This window comes from Filicampus tigris, chromosome 8, assembly GCF_054856515.1.
Source record: "Filicampus tigris isolate MCC_2025a chromosome 8, RoL_Ftig_1.0, whole genome shotgun sequence".
Classification (NCBI taxonomy): domain Eukaryota; kingdom Metazoa; phylum Chordata; class Actinopteri; order Syngnathiformes; family Syngnathidae; genus Filicampus; species Filicampus tigris.
This window is the reverse complement of record NC_141224.1, coordinates 14,676,137-14,699,188: the sequence shown is the minus strand read 5'-3', so window position 1 is coordinate 14,699,188 and position 23,052 is coordinate 14,676,137. Positions and strand designations below refer to the sequence as shown.

The 23,052-nt window shown below is 40.7% G+C and overlaps 1 protein-coding gene across 1 annotated transcript; it reads right to left on the bottom strand.

Annotated features, from left to right (window-relative positions):
• Nucleotides 1–237: 237 nt before the first annotated feature.
• Nucleotides 238–22,474, bottom strand: ankrd28b (ankyrin repeat domain 28b). Its single transcript, XM_086038083.1, has 28 exons — nucleotides 22,207–22,474; nucleotides 18,253–18,336; nucleotides 17,885–17,963; nucleotides 16,667–16,737; nucleotides 16,344–16,544; nucleotides 13,519–13,606; nucleotides 10,964–11,106; nucleotides 10,608–10,820; nucleotides 9,898–9,976; nucleotides 9,653–9,767; nucleotides 9,061–9,143; nucleotides 8,927–8,990; nucleotides 8,727–8,795; nucleotides 8,511–8,651; nucleotides 8,010–8,121; nucleotides 7,890–7,916; nucleotides 6,999–7,073; nucleotides 6,709–6,910; nucleotides 6,518–6,605; nucleotides 6,298–6,415; nucleotides 5,706–5,925; nucleotides 4,223–4,310; nucleotides 4,058–4,141; nucleotides 3,810–3,955; nucleotides 3,385–3,467; nucleotides 2,680–2,762; nucleotides 1,295–1,386; nucleotides 238–1,217 (listed from the first exon to the last, which is right to left on the bottom strand). Exons 1-28 carry the CDS (start codon nucleotides 22,231–22,233, stop codon nucleotides 934–936), a joined length of 3,159 nt encoding a protein of 1,052 aa, XP_085894209.1. The 5' UTR covers nucleotides 22,234–22,474; the 3' UTR covers nucleotides 238–933.
• Nucleotides 22,475–23,052: the final 578 nt, after the last annotated feature.

The window sequence follows — 23,052 nt, the reverse complement described above, 5'->3', positions numbered from 1 at the left end:
TTCAAATGTGAGATTTGAGTGGGTTCTTTTTAAAACAACAAAGCAAGCAAACCACACCGTATAATAATGGTCAAAGAAAATCAAATGCTGTTTTGTCCTTGGTTCACTTAAGCCTGTACCTCAACAGTGGCTAAGTGTTTCTCACAAATGCTTCATTACTTACCTAGTCACTGCGTTTACAGCTGCCTCTACACTTTTTCCCCTCAGTAACTAATGAAGGCACAAAATGAGCACATATATATGACCCCAAAGTACACAAATAATTTATTCTTGAGACTAAACCATGATGGACAGATAAGACACACAAGGGTGCGATTGATCAACAATAAAATAACCTGACGTAAATAAATGATGTTCTTTTCAAGAGGATAGGGAGTTACAGCCAAGGATATTTTAAAATTTTGATTTCAAACACTCATACAACAATTTCCCTCCTGTGTGGCACAACTTGAAAGGACAAGTGCGTTCTAAAAGATGCAGTGCGTAGAAGAATCTCTATATTCACACAAACATCCGAAATAAAATAAAAATAACTGGCTGCACTGACTCCAGGAAAACCAAGCAAGGCAACCTTCAAAACAAACTAAACAAAGAAACACATGTACACTTACTTGAAATTGGGTTAAAATGCATCTGCATCTTTTGGTCCATGCTGGTTTAGCTTTCTTTTAGCTGCTACCGTCCTTCATCCGCATGTTATTGCAGTAAAAAGGTCGCTGTATGCCCATCGAGTGCAATCACTTAAGTCGTGAGTCAGTGTAGCCTTGTATCAGCTGGAAGGACACCTGGTGCTGGATGAGGTCGGGAGGGGATGACTTAAGGCTCCTGAAGGGGCTTGTGTCTTCTTCTTCTTTTGCCCTACCAAGCTGGCCCTGTGTGAACTTTAAGACACAACGTGTGTTTGTATGTGTGTTTCACGCAGTTTCCTGTCCTTCAGTATGTCTCTGAGTCAGAGTCGTTGAGCTCTTCGTCTTTGTAGAAGACATCGTGATGGCTGATGTTGTTGAAGCTGCAGTAGGAGCTGTGTTGGCCGCGCAGCACCGGCAGGCTATCGAAGGTGACGCTTTTGGAGGGGCTGGTGGTGTAGTGGTTAATGGCACTGAAAGGAAGGGTAGGCGCCGGGGTGCAGGGGGACACAGGCATCATGGTGGCTAGGATGAGGGCGAGGCAGTCTGCCACATCTTTGTTGGGGGCACAAGCCAAGGCGGGTGTGTAACCTGAGGGAATGACCACACTCCAATGTTTATTGTAACACGCTAACATGATTATCTATATCTAGAATGTGAACATTTACCATTCTCATCGACTGCAAGGACACTGGCCCCCTTTGCGAGCAGCTCTTGCACCACTACCGTCAAGCCATTTCTTGCAGCTACGTGCAGAGGCCTTCAATTGAAAGATGGACAAGGATTGGGTAGAAGGTCAAGAGGCAAAGGGATGATACACTTTTTAATTTTCCACGTGAGGTTTGCAAAAGATATTTTGGGAATATATATATTCGGACAAGTTGGACAATGCCCGTGGATATTATTCATAATTGAATAAACGGAATAATTTGGGTGAAATGTTTCTGTCAGAGCTGGGCATTTTACAAAAAATTGAGCGTCTGTTAGTCGTCATCCGTCTGCAGAATGGGTACCCTTCTGTCGTCCGCCTTTTTGTCCGAGGGGAAAAAAATAGTACTCGTCTTTAGCCCGGTCCGCCTCTAATTTTAAACGGCTGTCCGTCGGCGAGTCCGACTAAACTTTCACTCGCACGCAACCCCCGCTGGACGATATTTGAACAGAAATAGTGACTGACTGGGCTTTGGAAGCCTGCCTGCTTGCTTTCTTTGACAGCCTGGTCCCTCCCTCAGGTCTGTCCCCCAAGCAACAACAACTCACTATTTTCCTCCCCGCGCTCGCTGCGGCCTTCGAAGCCTCGCTCCGAAAAGTAGACCAAAGACGGACTGTAGACGAATGGCAGACTAAATAAAGAGGTTTCCGTCTTTGCTTAATCCGTCTATTTTTACATTTTTCCCATCATTCGTCAACTGTCTGCAAAACAGGCGTCCATCAATGACGGTTAGAAGGACCGGTCCGTCACAGACACAGAATGCCCAGCTCCGGTTTCTGACACAATATATAATCTGCAACTATAATGAAATTTAATTTTATCCTAAGAACACATGCTTGCAAAAGATACTCAATATTCAAAAATTGGGTGATCTTTCTCACCCCCTGCCCTCAATTTTCAAACTGTGTGAATTAAATTCAGCACAGGAAGTAGTGATTAACATTCTCCCCTGAGGTAGGTATGAAAGCGAGTGAATGGTAGTTTGTCGATACAGAATGTGACCTGCGAGTGACTGACGGCAAGTCCAGGGTGTACCCCACCTCTCACTTCGTCAGCAGAGATGACCCACCCAGAATCCCAATGAGGTAAAGCACAATAGAAAATGGATGGATGGATGACTTGTTTGCTTTTTTTTGTTGTTAAACTAAACTAAGAAAGCTAAATCTACAAACCCTATTAGTTAAGACAAACTCCCTTTAATTCCAGTTAACTCACATGAGGTTTCCTACTAGAATTTTGCAATATGAGTTGATAGTTATGTCCATTGATGAGATGCATCCCAAATCTTTTAAGTTTACCCTATTGTCTGCAAGCAGAAACAAAACTATTGCAAATGATACATACGTCTGCAAGGCGGCGTTAGTGGCATTTATGAGGTTTCTGTCTGTAATCTTCTCCAATATCAACAAGGCACTGGTTTCATGTCCCTGTGAAAAGCAAGCAGTTTTATTGGTGCTAAAAACAACCAAGTAACCAAGAAATGACAAGTTGAATCATACAGTGTGCCTTTAGCATACGTATGCGAGAAGACACCCTACTAGAGGGGTGCTCAATCCCGGTCCTCAAGAGTCCCTATCCTCTTGAGCAGTGTTTTTCAAACTCTGTGCCGCGAGATATCGTCAGGTGTGTCGTGGGAAATTAATTTGTGTGCCTGTGGTCTCTAGCGCCTGGCAGCGTAATCATGCAGTTGCTACATTGTAGTACTCTTCCATACCAGTAGGTAGTGGTAGTAGCAGCAGCGGAAGCAAGTCAATATGAAACATTAAAAAAAACTTTTGTCTTTGTGTTTATTTAATTCAAGACGTTATAATATAACGTCATTCTTCTATGTGAAAAATGCTTATATAAACAATAAACACATTGTTAAAATGAGCTTTTTTTCACGATCTCAGATGGTGGTGTGCTGTGGGATTTTTTCAATGAAATAAATGTGTCTCGACTCAAAAACGTTTGAAAAACACTGCTCTTGAGGACCGGGATTGAGCACCCCTGCCCTACTAGCTCCCTTAGTGTGAAACACAGCCCCTTGTGGTTATAAACTGTACTGACCTTACTGCAGGCAAGATGAAGCGCAGTGTTCTTCACTGCATCCTGAAGCGTGAGATCTGCTTTTGCAGTGATCACTAGGAGCTCTTAATATTGAGAATGGCGCATATAAAATTAAATCAGTAACATTCTTATGCGTTTGTCTCTTAGGTACATCTTTTGCTGGCGTCAGGCGAAAACCTTGCATCTCCAAACATTCCCGTTCCTTACCCCTCAAAAATGGCATGTTTGGAGAGTCATTAACATTATATTGTCAAAGAGAGCAAGCTATTACCAACACTTAAGATTGGTCAATAAATAGTTAAAATAACAGACCCATATGGGGACTGACCAAAATAAACAATTGGTGAAAAAAAACAAGAAATTGACAACATTTGGACATAGGTTTCAGCCCAACGGCAGCAGTGCTTTGTGTGCAGCCAGCATACCGACTGCATTGGTTTGGCCGTTCTCAGCAGCCATCATGAGTGGGGTCTTCCCTGTGCCATCCACACTGTTGACCTGAGCGTTGTGGCTCAACAACAGCTGCAGACACTCAACATGGTCAGTGAAGGCTGCAGCATGCAGAGGAGTCCTGGACACAAAACGGATGACACAAATCACGGTTTAAAAAAAAACGGATACATTTAGAAGGTTTAACCAGCATTTGAAGTTACTTTCACACTCAAGATTTCACCTGTTTTTGCTGTCTTTGGCATTGACAATGGCAGGGCCCATGGTGTCTATAAGCATCTCAGCTGCACCTTCATTGTCACGGATCCTAAGGAGAGAAACAATTATTTATTTTTAAACCCACCCATCTGGTTTTACCGCCTATCAATAACTGTAATGATTAACTCACACAGCGCAGTGAAGGGGGGTGAAGAGATTTCCTTCTGCTTTTTGGAAAACCTCTTGTTCCAGCAGAACCTCCACACATGTATCATGACCTTCAAGAAAGAATCCCGGTTCATTTTTAAGCTGAGCAGATTTATGACATTTTCTTTAATAATTTGTTTTTATTCATTTCCATGCTGTCCAATCAAAATATTTTCCAACATGAAAACGGCTGCTAAAAAGTTTGGGGAGCTTTTCTAAATATATATTGTGCATTGTTGGAATTCCCTTCCTGAGCCGACACCTTATCGGAGTCGGGGCACGGGGGTTGTGTCAGTTGTCTGGGGCTTTATGCCACTGCTAAACAGGTCTTAAGTGAGCGACCAGACAATGGATGGCTCTGAGCCCACAACGATGACAACATCCTTTGCATTCCATATTCCCTCGCCCGATCGACTGACTCCGGTGCCCCCCACTGGAGCCAGGTCTACAAAAGGGGTGAACGCCTGCTGGCTGGGTTTGCACACAAGGGGTCGGGCTGGGCACAGCCTGAAGAGGAAATGTGGGTTCCCTTCCCATGGGCTCACCAACTGTAGGAGGGGCCAAGGGAATTGAGTGCAGTGTGACCTCGGCAGTACAAACCATGCTAAGAAGCTAGCTCTAAGGACGTGGAATGGTGTGCGAGGTCGAGAAGTTCGGACCAGATAGTCGGGCTCGCCTCGACACAAAATTTGAGCTCTGGTACTTGTTGTTCTGAGAGGGTTTGGACTATGTTCTGGACTCTGTGGATTTGCCTCTGGTGAAAGCTCAGTTTTTCAAGCTTTTCAACACAAACGGGACACACCGCACAACTCTAAATAGGGGACAAATACACTGAGACACAATACACAACAAAACGGAAAACGCCACATTATGATATCTATTCACATAAATTATTTATTGAATGATCTAACAATATCAAATATATTTTTGATGCAGAAATAAGATACAATAGGAAATGCAAGACTCAAATGTTATGTTTGTGTTTACTATGTCCCCAAATCACTGTCAGTTGAGTCTGTCAACTGGGTTGCCTGTAGGGACGAACCCACGCTGCCCGCACACAACTCGGGCGCATGTACCACTACACTATCAGTGTATCATCTAAAAACCTTATTAAAAATAAGTGTAATAAATACTGCCAAAAAACCTATTGCTGGGGTGGTCTGGAACGTAACGCTCATGATTGAAGGGGGGGGGGGGGTTACTGGTATTGTTTTTCATATAACTATTTACTATAGTCACAACTTTACTACTTACTGGAATTGATTTTCATATGACTATTTACTGTAGTCACAACTTTACTACTGCAGTTGCGTAGGTTAGTTATAGACTACATTATATTCCTACAAATATGTTTTATTTCACCACCATAAGAATATTCTGCACTGCAAGTTGAGGACTACCTGCATTAGTAAACATGTACCTGACTAACTATATATAGTCAATTTCTTTTTGAATCCACAAACCATTGTAGCAGGACCAGTGCAGCGGTGTGTAGCCTTGGCTGTCTGTTAACACTGGAGGGGTTTCCACTGACTGGGCAGCATGTAGCAGGCCTCCCAATACACCAATGTGTCCACATGCTGCTGCCAGGTGGATGGGTGTGCGGCCTTTACAGTCCTGCACCAAGAAGCTGGCGCTATGCTGAAGCAAAGCCTCCACACATTCCTCATGACCAGTAACAGCCTGCAAATATAATAAAATCAAGAACAGATATGGGTTGTTACACATGATAGCCTGAAATTATAGATTTTTAAAGCATTAAAGAGAAGTCAAGTCCAAAATTTTCTCTTCAACGCATGTTCTATGCAACCTCACTAGTCTAAACACGGATATGAATTCAGCAGAAAATCGTTTTCAGTCGACAACGCGTGGAATTAACGCCTCCTGACATGGATAAAATACCGGTGGACGTTGCTGCTTAATTCATATTCGACAAACACAATATTAATTAGAATACTGTGTTTGGATTAGTGGGGCCGCGTACAACATTCTTTTAACAAAATGTTTGACTCAAGTTCACCTTTCCTCAGAGAAAAAAGGAAAAGTTTCACTCACTCCTCTATGCAGGGCCGTCCTGCCCCACTTGTCTTTGGCTTCCACGCCGGCTCCCTTATTAAGCAAAGAATATACGCAGTCTGTGTGTCCACTTAGAACCGACAACATCAAAGGGGTTCTGAGAATTTACACACACACACACACACACACATTTTTTAAAGTAATTGTACATAGACTGACATATTGGACCACAATAGTAAATAAAAAAATAATGACTTACTGTCCATTCCCATCTTGAATGTCCACTGCACTTTGAAGATCAGCATTTCCAATCAGCAAACGTAAACATTCTAAATGACCATTAGTTGCTGCGAGGGATTGATGAATAGTTTATTTGCATTATTGACTATATGTTTATACGTTTCACAGCGCAAAAGTAGACCGACTAAAGGATTTACTCCAGGCCCATACCTGCAGCATGAATTGGGGTTCGCTTTAAGGTGAAGTCTTTGACCAAGATTGAGGCACCTTGGTTTATTAAAACATCCACACACTCCACATGGCCCTTAAATGCAGCCAAGTCTAGAGGCGTTCGCCCTTGGCTGTTCCTCACATCCAGATCCAACAGAGACTGCACCAGAACCTCCATGGCTTGGTGATGACCGTGGTACGCCTTAGCACCGCAAAATAAACATCCAAATATTAGATTAAAAAAAAAAAAGACCAAGAAAAATGTTTTGAGTGCTAAACATTTGACTCACAGCAAGGTGCAAGGGGCTTATGGGAGCTTGTACTTCAGAGTCATTGAGGACGTCTGTCCCTGAGGTTTCCATTAACTGGTATTACAAAAAACAATAATTAAAAACTGAATTACAGTATTTGGTTGGCTTTGGATCTCAGGATCAGATTGATACACAATACGTTCAAATACAGCATTTCCTCAAATAGTGGCCAAGGGCACTTATGTTTATTCAACTGGACAGATAAAGCATTTACAGTATTTGAAGGTGATTTCTATTTGAGAGGAGAAAATGACTTTACTAGTTTAGGATTTATGCATAAGCAGAGCTGGACACCAATGTCCATTTATTGGGCAACTGAGAATTGTTACTTCTACTTTTGTTATGGGAGTGAATGTGTGTGTGTGTGTGGGGGTGTGTGGGGGTGTGCATTCGGAGAGGCAGAGAATCCACTACACACTCACAGTGCCACAGATTTCACTGATTGGCTGAGTGTGGGCCACTGGTCTTGCAGCAATTCAAAATGATACGCTGCTGCACGATCACATATTATAGCCTATCAAATGCACAGAAAAGGACAAAAACTATATTTCTTATTTATTTAAGTGAGCAATCACTGCCCCCTGCCACAAAGACATACAAATGCAGAATATACTGTGTGTTTTACAACTATATGATTTGTTGATGATTTGTTTTTAAAGTGTGTTATTAATTTGGTGATTTATTTTTAGACAAGTTCATCTGAGGCTAGGTTTGTATGAAAAAAACAAAAAAAACCAAGGAAAACTAGGTCACCAGGGATTTTTTGAGCAACATCCTGACGACATATTAAGGAATGCATCTATTAGCATGAAGGCCACAATTTGAGGATATACTGTACGTACAGAAAGAAAATTCACAAATTCTACTCACCGCATCGAGAGGGGTTTCACTTGCAATCTAGAATTATTGGGCAAATTAAGCAATAGCTTTATCAATATAGGCAAGTGCAATGGGATTTACACAGCATGCAGTCAATCATGATGCTCTCACCAGCTCCAGACAAAGGCGATGTCCATAGGCAGAGGCATAATGCACAGCATTGTAGCCCTGATTGTCCCGGATCCCTGGATTTGCATCATTTCGCAGTAAATATTCCAGGCACCTGGAGACACAACAGAGATGATTTAGATCTTAAGATCAAGCATTTACCATATTTTTCAGACTGAGTCACACTTTTTTTTTTTTCCATAGTTTGGCTGGTCTTGTGATTTATACTCAGGTCCAACTCATATTTATTGAAATTACAGATTGATCTTTCACCCAAACTCCCCATTCCCTAATCCAACTGGAAGTCGTTCATTTTGCTGCCGTCAACATTAAGCAATCTGGAATTTTTATCACAAAAAAACTATCCACATTATTAATGTCACATACTGTTGCTGCTCCTTTTACATGTATAGAATTTTCAAAAATTGTGTACGAATTGCAATGACACCACCTTTGTTGCTTCACCATTACTACATGTTAAGCAATGCTCAGAGCGTTACTGACTTTCCATCTGTGTCAGAAGCAGCAGCGTAGTGGAGCGGCGTGCATCCCCTCTCATCAACGTCATTCACACTGGCCCCTGAGCCCACCAGCGCAAACAGACACTGGTAGTTACAGTTGGCCGCAGCGTAGTGCAAAGAAGTCCTGGAAAGGTAAACATTGCTTACCTGACTATTTAAAATCAACTGCAACAGAACACCACGACTGAACATCACAAACCTGCCAAAGCTGTCCTTTTTATTGAAGTCTGCCCCTGTGTTGAGAAGTAGATTGAGACATTCCAGGTTCCTGCACAGATTTACACAACGGATAACATGACAAATGATTGGCTTTTATTGTTAGGAGTGATTAACTGATTGGAATATTTCTTTTGAAAAAAAAGGTGAAAAAAAACTCAATTCAGCTGTAATGACACTCACCCCCCAGCAGCTGCAGCATGTAAACACGTCCTTCCAAAGTCATCAGGAGTGTCTATATCAAAACCTGATGAAGAAAGGATGATGAGCAACAGTACGCAACTCTAGTGGATGATTACGTTTCATACTGGAGTTACCTGAAGACAATAGCTTTCGGCAGCAGTCAGAGAATCCGCTTAGAGCAGCCAGATGCAGTGGGAACATACCGTGGACGCCTCGTCTGCAAAGAAATTCTCACGGTTAGGGTGTGTTCATTGAATACAACACATTTTTAATAATAATATTTAATAATGTGACTGGTGTATTAGAATTTGCTAAGTGAAATTCTAATGCAGTGAAACAGCAAGGACCAAGCTGGACTAGAGTGAACATAGCACCCCAGAACACTAACATGGACGCACACAATCACAAGTGTCCACTGGAATGCTCATCTCCGGAAAAGATGGCATGTCCACATCTCGAAAGATCCTGTATACTATGAAGGAAACCCATTTAGAACATAGGTTAAATATCCACACTTTTATTCATCTCATTTATGTTCTTTGGCACTGTTGTCTTTATTAGCCACAGAGTAAACAAGAGATAAGGCTCAGTTGTTCGGATCTAAGGCGTCTAAAATCCTTTCAAAATGTCTAGGATTAATGGGATTTAATCTCATATCTTCAGAATCATTTTAGTTGTATCTTTCCTGCAACATATCTGGTGCATTTGTAGGCAGGGTACACTCACTTGGCAGTGTCTGCTCTGTGGGAAATGAGCGTGTTGATGAGCAGCTCGTGACCGTATCGTGCAGCAATATGCAGCGGCGTATTTCCATTTTTATCCTCACAGTCAACCTCAGCACCTGAAGTGGGGTGAAAGGTTGGCGTGGGGGAGATAAAATAAATCAAGCTGTTGAGCCCAGGTTATGCAATTGCTGCTCGTTTACTGTCCAATTAGAGGAACAACATTCAAAAAATTTTGAACGAGCTCACCATTTTCAATGATAGCTAGAGACCTTGAGAATCTTCCATGGATTGCTGTCATGTGGAGAGGAGTCTTTCCATCCTTACTCTAAATTAAAACAGAGCCATGCTGGTGAAAATGTGCAACTTTTGAAAAAGGCTTTTTGAATAGATAATAGGACTTGATTGTTGAATATTGTTACTCTAACTCTAATTGATGAGGCTTCTTCAAAAATCCAAAATCCAGTCACCTCAATTCAAACATTGCAGATTACCATGACAACTCAGTAGCTAGACAGACATGTTAGGGTTAGGGCTGCTCGATTATGAAAAAAATATTAACCACGATTATTTTGGTAATAATTGAAATCATGATTATTGTAACGATTATTTGTGTTTTGGTACAAAACAAGAAAATGTTTAAACGTAAAAAATATAAAGACAAATAAATGTAAGTAAGTTCCTTTTGGACCAAACAATATTTTTACAAAGACAAATAAATGTAAGTAAGTTCCATCAAATTACTATGCAGATAATACTTACATTTTTGAATGTGCACACCAGCAAATCGGCGGAGCGTTAAATACGTGAGTACAAAGAAAAGTGATTTTGATTTTCGGGGTGTTAATAATCCTCGAGTGCGTGTTATTCTTGAGAAATTACGTCAATATCAAAGTTTAAGCAGTGGCAGAGTGTACAGCTAAAGTTTTGGGAGATGCACTGATAAAAGGTTCACGCACCTTGATGTTGACATCAGCCCCATTGCAGACAAGCAGCTCGAGACATAGCTTGCCTTGCCGGGAAGCGGCCGTAAAGTGGAGGGGAGCAAAGCCCTTCTCGTTCACCTGGTTGACATTCGCCCCACACTCTATGAGCTCGTTCACCACCACATCTTGGCCATTGTAGCAGGCCACATGAAGTGGCGTGTTGCCGTATGCATTAGGCTCATTGATCTGAAAACCAACCAACGTACAAAAGTTGGCCTTAAAACGTCACTATGTTTAGGTATGGGACAGTTGTGATGCTATTGCATATCTGCACTTTCAGAGAGAATCAAGCATAAAGCATTGACAGTCCAATAGTGGGCGGAACTCACATCAACCCCCAAGTCCAGAAGGTATTTGACAACACTGATCATCCCACTGGAGGCAGCTGCATGCAGAGGTGTGTATGATTTCTTATCTTTGCAGGCCACTTCAGCACCGTGAGACGCCAGCAGCTTTATCACCTCCAGGTGACCTGAAGGTTCGTTACCAACCACAATAGCATTTCTGTATTCGTTATGAAGGAATTACTTCTATTATCAAAGCATCAACTGAACTGTCACTAGCATAACGTTGCTGTCTGATGAAAAGCATAATCATAAAAAATGTGTCTTAATAAATGACTAAATTAAGGCTGTAACGATAAAGAATCAAAACCAAAAATGGCAAATCTCCAAGACAGGAACCTGTGTCACTTTTGAAATGGCAGAACTGGGGCACGCCCCATGCCACTTGCAGCATTTGCACCTCCAATACAGATACATCCTGGTGAGCTTGCAGTGCTACCAAACTTATTATTTTCAATAAATAATAGTGTTGTTACAATATCAACATTCTAATATCAATGGTATACCTGCATGAGGTACCTTGATAGCGGTACTGAAACAATACCAGGTCAAAAACAAACTATAGGTCAAAAGTAGTAGAATAACCATCGTCCCCACGTCATCATTTAATTGCAGCAAATCTGTTTAAAAGCCTACGTTGTTTTCCATTTGTGCAGTTACAGCACCCTCTGGTGGTGAGGTTATTAGTTCAGTTTAATTTGGTGCATGACTGGCCAAGCCTACTTCTTTGTGAATGCTGTTATGTACAAAAACAGAATATTGTGATGTTTTGTTTTCTTAATATGACCTCTTTTGTCTCGTCCCGCTCCCCGTGAAAACGGCTCCCGTCCCGTAGACTAAAGACGCATTTCACTCATTTATTGAACAGTTTCTCCTGGACTCTCACTATTTTTTGCAACATGGAATAGACAACAAATTGGAAAAAAATTAAATCCCACTCCCGGGAACTTTTTATCCTATACCGTCCCAATCTCATGATTAAAGGTAAAGTTGACTCCCATACTCTGGGATTCCCCAAAAAAGTCATTTTTTTTTTCTTTCTTAATACCAGTACTTGATAATGATGGTACTGAATCGTTTTTGCCGACTTTTGGTACCAGTATTTTGTCCAACACAAATTATGATTACTTAAAATTAATTTTAAAAAAAAACTGTCTTCAACAAGCCTCCTCCAATTACGTGTCATGTAATTTCCTGTGATGGTCACCTGACCAGAGTGAGCAAAACTGTGGCTACAGCTAATGGTAGTTCTGTTCAACTATTGTACGTGAGCAGAGCGGACCAGAGAAGAAACATGGCTAGCACGACTTGTGACCCAGGAATTGCAGAGCTTCCAAGCTCATTTAGGTAAGAAGTATGGAAACATTTCGGCCGCCCAGCTGAGAACAGAGATGGAAATGGCGCAGTTGACAAGACCCTTACTAAAGTACTTTCCCCACTATAAGCCGCTACTTTTTCCCCTCACACTTAAAACCCTGCGGCTTTAAATATGACGCGGTTTATTTATTAATTTTTACTGATGAGCTTCATGCCACCAAAAGATGCACATTTTTTGTGACTCATAATTCATATCGTGGTATAAATTGAATCACTTCATAGTGTATCGTGATATAAAGTTAAGTGTAAAGATTATAATGGTAGTATCAAGTTAGTAAATTTGAAAAGTAAATATTTCCTGTTAAGAGGCAGAAAGAATCCGATTTATTCCTCTACTTCTTTACATTCAAATGTACCATTTTCTTGTAAACGCATGCCCGCTTTTTCTTCTATGTAATTAAGTAAATTGAACAAATAGTCTCTTAGAAAGCTAAACTGATTTAAAAAAGCTAAGATAATGTTATTTTGAGACCTATCGTTTTGTAGATGTCATTAACTGAGCACTATATGGTTAAAAACAGAGCAAAAACACGCAAATGGACAGCTGATGTAAATATTTTATGTATTAAATAATATACTTTTGATATTACAAGTGGCTCGTCCTAGCTAAGGAAACGGATTCATTTCTTTTCAATGTTGATTATCCTTCGGTAACACAAACGGATGCCCTTGTACAAGCACTATCAGTCAACCTTTAGTCGAGCGGTGTAGGGGGCTGGGGGAGGGTGGTTTGGGTTTGTGCAGACGGACATTTTCTAAGTATGCACCCTCTAACGACAACCAATGGAGATACAGGTTAGGTTACACTACAGTGTGTTGCGACTTGCATACAAATTCTGGCTATGTTGCTGCCATATGACTGTTGCTTCATTGTAAACCGAAAACTGCCTCGATTTTTTTACAACCACTTATTTTTTTCCCCACCGGACAACATTGACAGGTAAAAGATAGTAGTCCGCATAAATGTTAGATAAATACTACAACATTATAGTGAATGAAAAGAAGTAAGTTTCTGGTACTAAATGTGTAAAAAAAACTACATGTCAGATCATTTTCATCAGATAGCAATGATGTACTGTATAGTAAATGTATTCCTTCAAAGTCAGGGTTCTCTGTTGCATAGAGCACTAATTATATAACAGAACAAGTGGATTTATTTTTACCCATGTAGGCTGCCCAATGGATTGCACGTCGGTCTTTCTTGTCAAAGGCATTGATGTTGGCCCCTCTAGAGAGCAAGAGCCGCACCATCTGACAGCATCAGCGGGGACAGGCAAAAAAAAAAAAGGGGAAAAAGCAATGAGTCATGGTATGATCAACATGATTAATGGAACATTGCTGCATTTCAAGAGTGGACATACTACGGGTAAAAAAATAAAATAAAATAACCTACATGGTGTCAGAAGTTTCCATACATAGAAAAGATAAGCAACTTTCTTTGAAAACCATTTTGATTTAGAATCATATGCGCTATTCAACCACCATTGTTTTGAAAACTCATTTCATTGCGTGTTCAACACTGATGGAGAGTTAATCAGCAAAACTTTAATTATTGGGATCATGTTAAATTAGGGCTGCAACGATTATTTGAATAACTTCAATTTCATTTCCATTTCAAAAAACGGTTGACTCAAAATCTCTGCCGCGGAGCTTTGCATGGATAATTTTTCCACAAGGACTTATGTTACTTTAGTCGCACGCACCACCCGGTGTAGAAACAAGGTGGCGCAATGTCCGTATGGTTCCGTGAGTAGCAAAGACTATCCAAAGTTTGGGATTATTTCACAGTAACTAGGAAAATCAGATAGGGTAAGGACCAATCGCGGATCACCTGTTTTCTAAAGCAGAGCCATGATTGGTTGTTGCCTGAGCAACTGTAATGTCATTTTCAGTCGACAGAAGTGACAAAATGGCCAACCCCTGAGACGGCTAAAAAGGGTTGGATTTTGCTGCTAAACACATATTCCACACATACAATATTAATCCGAATGCCTTGTTTCTAGTGGGAATGCATAGAACATATTCTGGAAAAACAAATGTTTGGGTTGACTTTCCCTTTAACTTCTGTTGTGCTAATGCACGTTTCATCAGCAGTGGAGGACAGATTGAAATGTTTATCAAAACAATGGTAATCGTGTAGAGTACATTATGTAAAGTAACATTTTCATATTTTAAAAAAAATAAGTTCTTTTTCCTATGTATGGGACACCCTGCATAACTGTTTCCAGGCTTAGTCACTGGCTGTAATCCCTTGGATTTGAAAGTAGATCGTGCTTTACATGACCTGAAGTGAATAGGTCTAAAATAGTGAATAGGTCTAAAATAGCTGAATCCACAAGTATTTCAATAAAACGTTATGTTGCTACACTGTAGTTCAAGAATAGACACAGAATATAAACAGAACAAATAAGTATGCCCAATTGAACAATTAATGTTTCACTACAGTAAAGCAGCTTGACTAAGGCTTGGGAATTAATACTTGATTAGACCAGGCATTTCCTCCCCTAAAATAACTACTAATCCACATGAAAGTACATGCATCCGGCAAGTTACTTGGATGCGTCATGCAGTGAGTGTAACAGCACACACTCCTAATACCGAGTGTATAATGTGAAAAGAATGTATTGAACCTGTTTATGAACTATAGATTTCATCACCTCAACATTCTTGTTTTTTGTGATTTTAGTAATATGATCAGCTGAAAGCTCCAACATTGGCATGTCATTTTCCAACTACCATGTGGTGGTGCATGAGATAATGTAATGACTGACACTGTCTGAATTATTACTTTAACAAGTAGTTTATAGTTGTAGTTTACAGCGGTGTAGTGTTGCATTGGAGCTAAAGAACATAACAAAAATATTCACACTTTCAGTATGATTCTATACCACAATAACACTCATGCTGAGCTGTTGTATTGGATCTTATTAGATTGTGTATTTATGTTGTGGTTAATGAATATAAGAGTGTCAAGCCATGGACCAGTATAAAAAAGTACAGTGGTGCAGCTTCAACACATACTAGGAATGAAATATATGAAAGCCCTGCCATTTGCAGGGCATCGGGACCAATCCCTGGAGTGAAAAAAAATGGGAGCAATTGATGCTCTCCCCAAAATGTTTTCAACTGCCTATATTAAGCCATTAAGGCTTCGAGTGCATAACCGTCTTTCTACCCTTAAAGCCTGGAGCGCTGTTGCGTCTTTCTACCCTTAAAGCCTAGAGAGCATATACGTCATTTTCTTTTTTTTTTATCTTAACCAATGAAATGCATCAGAATATACACGTGAGTGTTGTGGGCCCGCAGACGATGTTTTGGAATTCTTTGGAGTCATAATGGCGGATGCCATTGATCGCGGGAGTTTTGAGCTTTGTGTTGAATTTCTGGGAAAACATCATGTTTTCAAGGGTAATTCCAAAGACTAACCTTAGGTTTTGGGGAGCTGTTGAGCCAGGCGCTTTAGGCTTTAATGGGTTAACAGTTTAAACCATAAATATACCACTAGCTATGATCATAAAACACTTTAATATAATGACAAACTCATTTCATTTTAGCCTAAAAAATAAATGGCTTACAGATAATTTGTAAAATATTAAGCACTAAGACAACACCCCCATTTGTTATTTAGCTCAAGTTTTCTACTAGCCAATCAACAGAGCAAAAACAAACACAAGCAGCGAAGACTCAGTAAATTCCACTTATGAAGGTATCTCTTAACTCAGGATAAATGTAGCTCTTTACCACAAGACAATGATTTTTGTCTTTCAGTCAAAATGTATCACTTCATCAATGCTTATTGTACACCAATTACTACTTTCCGATTACACAGAATGCCAACTTGTGGTTTCTTACAACGTTCCAGGAAATAACGCGCGATTAGGTGAGTTTTTCAGCAAATATCTGTGGATGGTTTCCACAGAAAAAAAAAATGCAAATGGGTGAAATTGTGAACGGTGAAACACAAATAGGTGAAAGGTCACTGTATTACCTCCAGGTGACCACTGAAGGCTGCATGGTGAAGTGCAGTCCGGCCAGCTCTGTCCGATACATTCACATTGCTGAGCAGAGGGACGAGTGCTTCGGCACAGCGGACTGCTTTGTTGGCCGCGGCGATATGTAGCGGAGTCTGCCAGTTCTTGTCTCGGGCATTTACGTCCGCAGAGTGTTTCAGCAATACTTGCACGGCGTCCTGCCACAAAATGTACCAAACGCAGTAATCTCATCATTTGACATGTTTGATGCTCTCTGTTGTCCACGCTCACGTGTGTCTGTGTGCGTGTGTGAGAGAGAGGCCGAGGGACATTCTCATACCTCGCTACAGGAGGCAACGGCTCGGTGCAGAGGAGTGAGCCACTTGCTATCTTTGGCATTTACTCGGGCACCTACAGCACAGGTCGGGGGACACGAGCCGTCAGTCTATTAAAGGTCATTAACCGTGCACCTTGCACAGTTTGTCACAAAATTGAACCTTGGGATAACTTGTTAAAATCCATGCAGTGTTAACCTTATAATTGTACAGGGTCATACAAATTGAAAAATTAACCATTTTAAGTCACACAAAAACATCATACATCATGTGAGATGCCAGCCAGTTTTATGAGATTTACTCAAGTCTCATGAGAGTTTGTTTTTCTTCTGTGGAGCCACCACAGGAGGCTACCAGTGCTGGACAATCATAGAACCCTAAATTTTTGGGCAGCGCTATGAAAATACTTTCTTTTCATTGTTTTTAAATTGCCAGTAATAACAATCATAGAGAAATTAAACCTTTTCAACAACATTTTTTTCATTCATTTTAAACATACTCGACGCCGCCATTCGGCATTTTTACAGCACAACAGACGACGGGTAAACAAGTCCAAAATGAATAGTCTAGTGTACAGCATGTGTTATGTCACCGGGATTATGTGAAGCAGTCCAAAATGTCCTGTATAGCTGCATACAGGGTATGTCATTGTTTTGATACTTAATCGGCTTAAAGCTTTTTTTTTTTCAGGAAATCAGATGCCATTGATGATTGCACTTTTATTCCTTAAACAGACTGAATGAATTTTAACCAGTCTATTCCTTTAAGATGAGCTTGCCGAACATTTAACGGAAGATCATTCCAAAGGGAAGGACCGGCAATGGAAACGGCGCTGCTTAGTCCTCAGTACCTGCAGTAGACTCTGGTCCACTGACCTGAGGCACCAGGCAGGTGCATAGGGTTGGTGAAGTTCAGAAAGGTAAGGTAGGGCCAGACCAATTAAAGATTTGAAAACAAAATGATCTTAACGGGATACCTAAATGGACAAGGAGCCAGTGAAAAGAGGCCAGAATTGGGAGTTATGTGCTCCCCATTACAAGCACCAGTTGGGAAGAGAGCAGCAGCAGCATTTTGGACCAACTGGAGACGTTTGAGGGAGGACTGGCTAACTCCAAAACAAGGGTGGGACCACATTACTAATGTGGTACAAAACTCACAACTTCTACTTTGCAATCATAACTCAAAGTCATACGCTGATATTTTCATTGTAAAATTAAACAGACCTGAAAGGATCAGAAGTTCTATAATTTCTGCATCCCCAAGGTAGGCAGCAGCATGGAGTGGCGTCCGCTTCTCATTGTCCTATAAGGAAAGACAGACGGACTACTGTAATACAAGGCTCTGAGGTCCTGATGTGTGGTGAAAAGAAATAAGTTGTTAAGCCCCACAAAGATTACCCATACAAATAGTGGAACAAATACAGTGCGTCACCGGAACACAAGCTAGATGAAACAAGCCCCACTACTCAAGTAAGTGAGGAATGCAACAAAATAAAAGAGCACATAACACTGTGTTTTTGTATAATGAAAATCTGTTACAAGGACATGATAGAGTATGATTTTCAAAAATAAAAAAAATCAGTGGAGATTACCTGGGCATTCACGTCCTCCTTTTTGAATATGAGTGAGCGCACTTCATCAGGGTCCACATTGAAAATTGCTTTCAGCAAAGCAGGCTGTGGAAGGAAAGAGCATCATTTTACTTCAATTATTTTCAAAATGTTGACATATCATTGCAGTAGTTCCCATGAAGCGAAAGCATCCAAATGCAATAAATGACAAACTAACCCCGCAGACCTCAGCAGTAGGAAAATTTGCCAGCTCCTCACCCTCAAGAATCATTTATGACGCACGCACGCACGCACGCACGCACGCACGCACGCACGCACACACACACACACACACACACACACACCAGACTCATCTGCTCAATGTCATCAAGACACCAACCCAAAAAAGGTTCTACTTTCTGATGCACATTCAAACAAAATGGATGACACATAGCCACAAGAAATTATTTTAGGCCCAGTAACACAACCAATGTAGCTTTTGGCTCCAGTGTTCCCTCATGGGGGGGCCTCCGCGTAAGGGGGGGGGTGAGGTGTCTGCCCTTCCCACGGGGGCTGTCATTGCAGGGACTCCTTAGGTCCGGGTGGCCAGCGGCCTCAACACTTTGTGTGGGGTCCGCCTGTCTAATCCGGTCCGGGGGTCTCTGTGGTGGTGGCACCCCTGTAGCCGTGAGCTGTCATTCCCCTCAGCGCGGATGAGCTCCCCTTGGGTACCCTTTCCTCATATGGTTTCTCTGTGCCTTGTCATGTCTTTTTAACACATTTTATCAGGTTTTGCACTTTGTGCGAGTGTGTGTGTGTGTGAGTGCTGATGTACTGGTGGATATCTGTCTTGGGTTTGTTGGGAGGGAGGGCGTGAACGGATCTTCTTTAGATGTTTTACAGCACTTTGAGTTGCATTTGTATGTATGAAAAGTGCTATATAAATAAAATGTGATTGATTGATTGATTGATTGACAATGTGACACGCATTGAGAGACAGTGACTTTAGAGGAATGCAAGTACAGTCACAGGCTCAAAATGATTCCAAAGTTGTTGGAAGTACAAACGACACTGAACATCTTCGTTTCTTTGCGAGTGAGAAAAAGATAATGCTGCAGAACGCCCTTCCTGCTGTGATTTTCAATATCCTTAGTGAATTAAGACCAAGACCATTATTAGGTTGGTGGGATGGTAGACAGAATAGTCAAACAGTTTCTCCATGAAGACCAATTTATGGAGCACCCTTCTGGCCTGCATGTTAGCTCCACCCCATTCAGGGGTGTTTATACCAAGAGAGTACTAATAAATACTTTGCATGCAAAGCTACCAGAATAGATTTGCCTTAAATCCAAAATGCTCGATTTGCACAGTTTACCCAAAACTTTACATCAGTCACTGTAGAGATAATGGCAACTCTTTCTTCCTTTATACCAAACTACAGAAACAAATGCAAACAATGTTGACCGTCTACTTATATAAATAACACACTTGTTAAAGCAGCATATATTAACTAGTTGTGCCATGAAACACAGTGTTTCGCGACAAAATGGGTTTGACACCCCTGCCTTATGAACATAAATGCACTTACAGAAACTGCATCTTCATGGACATTTGAGAGGATTGACATGGATGAAGTTAACTTTGAAAAACTTTCTGTCAGCCATGCCTGCCATTTACTTCGGTCACAAGAGGGCACCAGTGATTGGTATGGGCAAAGTACTCAATAAAATCTGAATGAATCTATTCATAACCCTTTAAAATACGAGGAATATTGTTTTTAAGTGTATTGCCCACCCTAAACAACAAGGTAGAGCCATAAATATATATAGCTAAAAAAAAGGTTTTCATACAGATCTGCTGCTTTTACTCTGAAAAAAAGCCTGCCAATAAAAAACTTAAAATTCAACAAAAACTAGATGTGCTTAAGTTTATTGACATATATATTTCAAGTCTGCTAGAGAAGTTTGCAGTCGAGTATCGCTGCTCGTTTTCAATCTGGCTGCTATAATTTAGTACTGTATAATACTGTATGCATTGTAATGAAAAACTAGAAAAGCAAATTCCTAAATTACAACACCTGCAAAAGGGCATAGGGGCCCTAAGGAATTTTGGGCGATTCGCGAACGGCCGCTCCATATCAGGGTGAATTGTTGTTGCGGCTGGCATGACTTGTATTCCTGATGGTGCATATAAATGGATAGCCGAGGCAGAGAGATATTTTTATTTTTATTTTTTTTTTTTTTTTTTTTTTTTTAAATCGAGGTACTCAAATTACTCAATTTTCACTCAAGTTTCACCCCTATAATACGGACAAAGTTAAGGTTAGCATGTTGGTTAGGCCCTCAGTTTCAGTGGCCTCTTTGCAAAATTAATTGCTCGCCACTAGTTTACAGTTTGGGTTCGCAGCAATGGTTTTGAAGATCCAGCAGGTATTTGTATACAGGAAAAGAGTGCAACACTTCACAAGGGCTCATCTACCCATCACTACAAAATGCAATCAGCTCTTGCAAAAGTGCTGATGATCTTGAAAAGAATGGCAAAGCATACTAGACACTGGTAGTGTATTTTATACGCAGTCTACTTCTCTGAATCAGTAGGAGACAAGCGATAAAGACATCAATACATCTCAGGTATTGTGCATTCAAAGCAAGTCTAAGGCCAGAGCCACTGGCTTGTCTTTTACTGACACTCTTAATAACACTATACAATTATGTCGCTCTGAAATGTCCATGAAAATGTGCAGAGAACAACAGCTACAAGGGTCAATTCAAGCTAACAAGTGGGCAGTTGTGCTTCTTACAGAGTCTCATGTTGACACCGTGTGTGGGACAGATCTGCGTTTTGTTTTCAGCTGCGCTGTCCAGCTCAACTGGTGCAGGAGATTTTCTATACTCGTCCAGCAGCGCAACTACGCAGCTCCGTGCCCCATTCAAGGCCTGTAATACGGTCACCATGGAGACAGCTCTTAAAGCAACCACACTGACTAACAGAAGATCATTAAAGCACATGAAGAGGCATACACATGCGTGATACAAGAATAGGTGCTTTCAATAACTATCCAGATACAGCAAGACATTATCCAAACCGCTTAACATACAAATGACACACTGACGTCTCGTACATCTATTTCAGCCAATAAGTGTTCACTAAATATGCAAGTAATATCAAAAACCAGAACTACTTGGACACTTGCATTATTGAAAACAGGGATTTTGGCCAGTCTTTTATACAATGTACATCATACATTTAATACATATACAAGACAGATATAAAGACGTTATACTGTCAATAAAAATCGTACCCTGTCCCAGCCAAATGGTATACATGGGAGGTCTTTACCAGTTTATTAACTGGTTTCATCAGAGTAACAAATTCATTGAGCTGGCGCCATCACGGTGTCAGAATATCCATCAATTTCTATCCCGCGTAATCTTAGTGATTGTACCTTATTTGTTTACATATGCCGCAATGGCGCAGTTACAGTTACGAGCCAATAGCTATGAAGACGTTACCACAAAATGTCACAAACATTTATAAACGTCACACGTTATGTTGCCATGATACGCGCATCCAACAACGTCTTGAGTATCATTTCATTTACCAATAACCAAACTTGAAAGCAACTATTCAATCCGATTTACAATTGTTTTGTACAGCACGTTAATTAGTCATGTCCTATTTTATCAGATGTGAGTAGGGGACTGGCTAATTGTTGGAAATAAGCAGCCCCGTTAGCAGGTTAGGGCTCATTCTGGTTGAGCATAGTTGATGGGTATCAACCATTACGACAAAAGCTGTGCTCGGGCTTTGTTTAACCGACAGTGGTGTCGCAAATGGATCTATAGCATTTGATGTTAAATGCAAATTCACTTGTAGCACTGCACGAAACGATTCGGAATAGCTACTCAATTACAGTCTGCTCGAATAACTGAAATCGAAGCTAGCAGTCAAACGTTATCTCAAACTTGCATTTCGCTTTTGGCACAGCGATCTTACCTGGTCTCGAATTTTGAGAACCACCATATTTCTGTGGTTGCAAGTGTTCTCATGCAGACTCGTGAAGGGCTATTCGTCTCTCTTGCCGAACAACAAAGTGTTTGATCTTGTTGCTATCTCTACCGCTAGTCTGCTGGAGGCCTAGCGTGACGCTAGCTTAGCTACCTTGCTAGCCCCCTGGCCTGGCCTGATTGCATGCAAGTCAACGAGTAGCGGAAACTCCATAACATTACCGCCGCCATATTCTACCTCCCAAAAACAAGAATTTTCATTGGTCAAATTTGTTTCCCATGTTGAAAAAGGAAGCTATTGGCTGTTGCTCGTTGATGCATTTTAGCTGGGTCGTTATGATTTGACAGCTCGTGCGTTGTGCATTTTTAGGTCGTGTTCTTTTTGCGCAACATTCTTTCTACTTTCAGGATTCTTTCGAGTGGATGATTTCACTAAAGATGTTCCAATTAAATTTAGGTGAGAAACCACATAATGATGGAATTTCACCCACTATTAAAATGGGCTAATATTAAAACAAACACATGTATACTATATTTTAAGAAAAGTTGCAGGTTCAGAAGCAATTTAAGTCACAATTTTACATTTGACAGCAAATAAAATACACAATCAAATTAACATATTCAGATGCTTATGTCTGTCAAATCCCACCAGACTGCTGATTGTTATATGTAAAATGATATTGTTGTACTGTTGTTCCCATGGATTATTCTGACATTAAATTTTCAGAAAGACAAAACTTGGTCTACTGTCCCTCTTTGGAGGCCATTACCTGAACTCCACTTTATTATTATTATTATCATTATTATTATTATTATTATTATTATTATTATTATT